This window comes from Gekko japonicus, unplaced genomic scaffold (genome assembly GCF_001447785.1).
Source record: "Gekko japonicus isolate JY-2015 unplaced genomic scaffold, Gekko_japonicus_V1.1 scaffold5154, whole genome shotgun sequence".
NCBI classification, from domain to species: domain Eukaryota; kingdom Metazoa; phylum Chordata; class Lepidosauria; order Squamata; family Gekkonidae; genus Gekko; species Gekko japonicus.
In genome coordinates, this window is record NW_015164794.1 from 35,401 (window position 1) to 42,115 (window position 6,715).

The 6,715-nt window shown below is 46.5% G+C and overlaps 1 protein-coding gene across 1 annotated transcript in view; it reads left to right on the plus strand.

The window, feature by feature from the left end:
- Positions 1-2,379: 2,379 nt before the first annotated feature.
- Positions 2,380-6,715, plus strand: part of LOC107109167 (arylacetamide deacetylase-like 4) — a 9,226-nt gene continuing 4,890 nt past the window's right edge. Inside the window, exons 1-2 of the mRNA XM_015409741.1 lie at positions 2,380-2,598; positions 5,755-5,971. Of these exons, the coding sequence (XP_015265227.1) occupies positions 2,422-2,598; positions 5,755-5,971 (394 nt within the window). The 5' untranslated portion in view covers positions 2,380-2,421. The remainder of the gene's footprint in view (positions 2,599-5,754; positions 5,972-6,715) is intronic.

Sequence of the window (6,715 nt, forward strand, 5' to 3'; positions counted from 1 at the left end):
CTCTTTAGGCAGTCTGTTCCACTGCTCAACCACTCTTACAGTTAGGAAGTTTCTCCTGATATTTAGCCAGTATCGACTCCCTTGTAACTTCCACCCATTAGATCTAATCTCGCCATCCAGAGCAAGAGAGAATAGATCTGCTCCATATTCTACTTGATAGCCCTTTAAATATTCGGTATGGATTTGGTATTCCACTTCAAGGAGCAGCATTTCTATATTGTTTTTGTCGTTTTTATTATTACCATTCTCATAATCATTGGTAGCATTGTGATAATGACTACGGATATATTATTAACATTCTAACACAGTAGAAACCCTTACCACATTAGCTAGCCTTTCCACATCTGATTTGTAACTTTAATGTCAGGTTGTTCTGCCTTCAACCCCTTCATAGTACTACAGAACATGCTTTCTGATGCAATAACTTACAGGCCAAATGCTGGCGTCCTAGTTACTCCTAAAGCTGTTTCCGCACACATTTCCCAGACCCAATGCAGTATGCTCAATGGTCTCTCAATCCCTGCAAGACAAGATCCATCAGGCAGCATGAAGCTGCTAATGAAGCTAACTCAATGCCAACGAAAAGACAAGTTGTTCCGCTGGATGATCCACTTTTCTCAGCAGCAAACTCTGTCATCTAAGTGAAGGAAGAAGGTAAGAAGGAGTTGGTTTTATACCCCACTCTTCACTACCTGAAGGAATCTCAGAGTGGTTTACGGTCACCTTCCACTTCTCACAACAGACACCCTGTGAGGTAGATAAGGTTGAGAGAGCTCTGAGAGAACTGTGACTGGCCCAAGGCCAGCCAGCTGGCTTCATGTGGAGAAATGAGGAATCCAACCCGGTTCTCCAGCAATGCTCCCTCTAAGCTGTGGAGTCTTGTCAGAAAAATTCTACTTTGTGAGCTACCCTCATTATGGTTGTGAGTGAGCGATTTGGCTACTGCATACATTAGTTTGCTCTGGAGCCATCCTTCCTGCGCTCAGACAAAAACGTGTGAGCCGGAGGCTAAAAAACTGTGAGCTAGCTCACACTATCTCAGCTTAGAGGGAACACTGAAGTCCGCCGCTCTTAACCACTACACCACAGCTGGCCCTCTAGCACTAGTTAGGGCCCTTGAGCCCTTCCAATAAATTGTTGTACACATAATATATAGCTATGGTTGTCTGCTAATGGGATACTTCAGCATCATATTGAACCTTTCATACAGAGAGCAAGAAATGAAACAACCTGTAGGTAGAGTCTTGTCTATGTGATAACTTGCCCTTGAAAGAAAAACCCAGCCATTAGAATGGACAGGAAGGTAACAGAAATCTATAACATACCAATTGGTACTAAAAGATCATTGGCTTACATTTTTTAAATGCAGTTAATAATGCAGTTAATAATGTCTTGTATTATACGTGGAATGAGGGAACAGTGCTATCCTGTCCAAATATAGAAACGTGATACAGAGTTACATACCAGGTGCCCCTTACACTTTTGACCGAAATGCAGTTAATAATGTCTTGTATTATACGTGGAATGAGGGAACGGTGCTATCCTTCCTGTTTGAAAGAGAAATAGCCCTATAGCGTTAGCCATTTAAGGTACAGAGGATTCGAGGGAAGAATGCCTAGAGGCTGTAAATAGGAAACAACTGGGTACCGGGTTGACTCAAATTTGGAGAGGAGTGGCGCGGTTGTCTGTGATCTGTTGAGGGAGTCCGAGATCTTAGCCATGACGAAGTGATCCCATAGCTTGTCCTGCCAGGCCGTAATTGATGGTGCTGTTGGGGGCTTCCAGTAAGTGGCAATTGTTAAGCAGGCTATGGCGAGCAGGGTCGAGACAAGGTCTTTCCGGTGACTTTGGATCGAGTTGTCCCAATGATTCAATAAGAAGATCTCAGGTGTGAAGGTGGCGTTTTGTGATGTGATGATCTCAATCAGTTGTTTAATGGCTTTCCAAAAATGTTGAATCTTCGGGCACGACCACCAGCAGTGCAGGTGAGTCCCTTCCTGCCCGCATCCTTTCCAGCACATTGGCTTACATGAAGCTAACAGCAACTGGAATGCGTTTGCCAAGATGTTTGCGAGCTTGTCTCACAGCCAGGGCTTGAGAAAGTCTCAGAAAGCCTGTTACAAGACAATGGCCTATAAAATATTTGGCAAGAAGGAGCAGAGCCCTCTCCAGCACTCTCTGTAGTGATTATTAAGACACAACCCAGCCCTCGGGCACCTGCGAAAGTTGGGCGCTTGGTTAACAGTGCTCTTTGAAACTCCTTGCAAGAGTGCAGCATGTATGAAAACAGTTCGTCTTATTAACAGTACTTATCATTTCCTCCCCACTTATATAATGGGAGATGTATGAGCTCACAGTCATGTAGTCACTTCACCCTGGGACTGCAAAGGCACAGTTTGTAAGCCCGTTTTTGAAGACCTGATGGCATCACTATGGGATCTCCTGTGGCCGGCGTTAGCCATTCTGCTCATTGGCATTTGCCTGCTGCTGGCCTGGGCAGTTTGCTACCAGTTCTTCACAACGGAAGTTCCTCCAGGAATCTGTCAGCCTCTGAAGATCAGAATAGTGCATATCACAGCGTCCATGGGCTTCGCACTGGTAAGGGACTTGGAACGCTCGTTTATTTACTTTATTTATTTTGAGATTTTTATTCCGCCCTCCCCAAAACAGGGTCAGGATGGATCACAAAGAGAGAGAGAGAGAGAGAGAGAGAGAGAGAGAGAGAGTTCAAGTCTCACTACCATAAAATCACATTAAAATCATTAAAACGATAAACAATAAAATTGCACAGGTAGCGACAATTTTAAATAAATCTGTTCGGGCCACAAGGTGGAATCAGATGGGCCCTTTTAGTGGGTTGGGAACTAGAGCAGGGAGGGCAGCTGATATGGATGCTCACCGCCTCACCCGAAGACCTGGCAGAACAGCTCCATTTTGCAGGCCCTGTGGAACAGTAGAAGGTCCCGCTGGGCCCTGATCTCCAGTGGGAGCTGATTTTACCAGGCCGTAGCCAGGGCAGAAAAAGCCCTGGCCCTGTTCGAGGCTAAGAAGATGTCCTTGGGCCGAGGGTAACCAGTAAGTAGGGTTGCCAAGTCAGAATGACCTTTTAGCAGGGGGAGTCCTACACCTCCCTGGGAGTCTTCTTGCGTGCGCGCGGCGTGCACCACGATGAAGCCACCCGGAAGTGACGTCATCGCGCTGGGCACGTTGGGGGTGGGGCCACAATCATTCGAGGGAAAACCATAGAGTTTTCCCTCGAATGATAGAGTGTCTCCCCACAACATGCCCGATGCAATGATGTCACCTCGGGGTGGCGTCTTCACGCAGGGCACGTCTCACACGGGCTGGTGGGGAACAGGCCTATCAAGTGGGGTTTCCCTGCCCCCCAGGGGGACCTACATACAACAAGTACCGTGCACAGATGATTATAACATATCATAAATAATTTTATATGTTATGAAAATCTTCTGTGCACGGTACTTGTTGTATGTTGGTTTTCCTACTTACCGTGGGTCCTTGTTTGGTTTTGTGAATTGCGGCCCCAGGGGGACCTGGCAACCCTACCAGTAAGTGTTGATCCTGTGAGTGCAAGGCTCTTTGGGGCACATATCTCCTTCAGATATTTATAAAAATATATCCTTCAGAACTTTAAAAAAAACACAACAAAGCTGTTCCCATCACTTTCAGAAGGTAGCCATCTTGGTCTACAGTAGAACTGCTAGGTTCGGGTCTACTAGCACCTTGGCAACCAACAGGGTTTTGGGGGTCTGAGCTTTCAAGATTCAAAGGTATCTGATGAAGGGAGTTTTGACACACGAAAGCTCACACCCCAAAATTGTGTTGGTCTCCAAGGTGCTACTGCACTCGAACTTAGAAGAGAAGAAGAAGAAGAGATTGGATTTATACCCCACTCTTCACTACCCGAAGGAGAGCAGTTTACAATCTCCTTTCCCTCCCCCTCCCAACAACAGACACCCTGTGAGGTAGGTGGGGCCGAGAGAGCACTTGCTCTCTTGAGAACTGCCCTTGAGAGAACAGATCTGAGAGAATTTGTGACTGACCCAAGGTCACACCAGCAGCTGCATGTGGAGGAGTGGGGAATCAAACCCGGTTCGCCCAGATTAGAGTCTGTGCTCCTGACCACTACATCTAGCCATCACAAAAAGAGTGTCTAGGAAGAGGCCAGACATAGAATTGCAAAGGTGGAGTGTGTGTGCTGAAAATAGCCCTAAGAACCCCTAGCAATTTGTCTGAATGTGTGTGGCTATACAACACATGCTTTTCATGGCCAGTGGGTTGCCTGGGGCAGCAAGGGAAGAGCCTTCCTTTCATAGTGTAATGTATCCAGTTTGACCGCGTGGCCAACCACATGGCCAGCTAGGGCTCCACGCAGTCAAGCACAAACGTCGAGCTTCGCTCAAAAAAACAAAGGACTAAACGGATCCTAGCCCGGACTTATCTGAGGGCTAGGTTCCCGGCTGAAAGCCTATGGAACTCTCGGACACTGTAAATAACCTATTGGGAAGTGGGTGGGTGTTTTGGGTAGTGGTTTCATGGTATAAGCTGGCCTGCGAGCTGGCTAAAGTTCTCTTGTTCCTCACTAAATAAAGTAAGTTTGCTGAAATCACTCTCCGATCTGCGTACTTTTCACATAGCAAAGCAACAAAGATCAAACAAGAACTTAAAGGGGGGGAAAACAGATTACTAATAATGGTGTTGGGAAGGTATAGCCCCATCTCATCAGATCTTGGAAGCAGGGTCGATACTTGGAAGGGAGACCAGTCCGTTTGCTGAAATCACTCTCCGATCTGTGTACTTTTCACATAGCAAAGCAACAAAAATAAAAATAAAAACGTAAAGGGGGGAAAAACAGATTACTAATAATGGTGTTGGGAAGGTATAGCCCCATCTCATCAGACCTCGGAAGCAGGCTCGATACTTGGAAGGGAGACCAGTCCAAAGCTCCCTCTAAGCTATGGAGCCCTGTGAGCAAAACGTTCTACTTTGTGAGCTACTGGCATTAAAGTTTTGAGCAGGTGATTTGGCTACTGCATAAGTTAGTTTGCTCTGGAGCCATCTTTCCTGAGCTAGGACAAAAATGTGTGAGCTCACACTCATTCAGCTCAGGGGGAACACTGGAGTCCACCAAGGAAGACTCTGCAGAGGAAGGCAATGGCAGACCACCTCTGCTTCTCACTTGCCTTGACAGCTCAATGATGAGGTTGTCATAAGTCGGCTGCAACCCGACACACAAGGATAGTGTCACTCATGTCTCATTTCTCCGAGTGATGAGAACTTACAGGAGGAGCCCCAAAGACTTGGGTTTGTTGGTAGTATTAAGAACATAAGAGAAGCCAATGTTGGATCAGGCCAAAGGCCCATCCAGTCCAACACTCTGTCACACAGTGGCCAACAATACCAGGTGCCATCAGGAGGTCCACCAGTGGGGCCAGGACATTAGAAGCCCTCCCACTGTTGCCCCCCCCCCAAGCACCAAGAAGACAGAACATCACTTGCCCCAGAGTCCCTATCTATACCTTGTGGCTAATAGCCACTGATATTCCCTCTGTTTTGAGATATGCGGGTAGAGCTCCATTACCTTCAGGCCTCCTTCAGGTGTGCTGGCCAGCTTGTGAAATGTTGGAGGATGTGCACCTGCTCAACTGGAAGATCTTCACAACATACCTTTAAATTCAGTTGTGTGTTTACATGTCTGCAGTAAGTAATTTCTGTGTTCTCTGCTATTGTCAACAGGAGTATATTTTCTGGAAAATGGGTCTCTGTAAAGCTTTTACCATTTTGAGGATCCTGGTAGATGGAATTCCACCAATGGCAGACCCAAGTCTATTTATCAAGAATGTACACTTTGAAGATGTACCGGTGAGGGTCTACAAAGCCAAAAGGCATTCTCCTGAGAAGAGGAAAGGAATCGTGTTTTTTCATGGAGGAACTGGCGCGATTGGAAGCATTGGTAAAAAAAAAAAAAAAAAGCAAAAAGCACCACTTTACAATAGGAATTTTGAAAGAAGGTTGATCATGGTATATAAATATATACCACTAATCATGGTTTATACATATATCAGGGCTATTTTTGGGCAGGAACGCACAGGAACGGAGTTCCGTCTGGCTTCAGAGTTGGCCATGCCTACTACAGCAAAAACATCTGTGTGCCTGGCTACAGAGGGAAGGCCTGGAGAGTGACCCCCCCCTCGGCAACTCTGAGGTGGGCGGGCCGGGGGGCCCCTGGAAGGATTGGGGAGGCATTTAAATCCCTTCCCCAGCCTGTCCAAGGGCCAGCTTGCCCGGGTGCCCCGCAGCCGTGGGACACCCAGGCAAGCCCCTTCCTTTCAAGGGGGGGCTTGCCTAGGCCATGGGGTGTGGCCTAATATGCGAATTAGTTCCTGCTGTTGGGTGTGGCCTATTATGCTAATTAGTTCCTGCTGGGCTTTTTCTACAAAAAAAGCCCTGTACATATCTATACAGTTGCTCTGTGACCTTTTGTTAAGATTAACCTTAACTGTAATCTTTTGTTCAGATTAACCTGAAGTAGCTCTCAATAAGGAATCATCTACACCCATTAAGGAAACCTAACGTTCTTTTGTCATAAGCCCTGACTTCCACTAGGAGTTTTACTGCAAGGCAAACCATACTGAATGTGACACACCCATTCACAGTCACTCACAACAATTTTTTTTTTAGATGCATATGAAAGAGT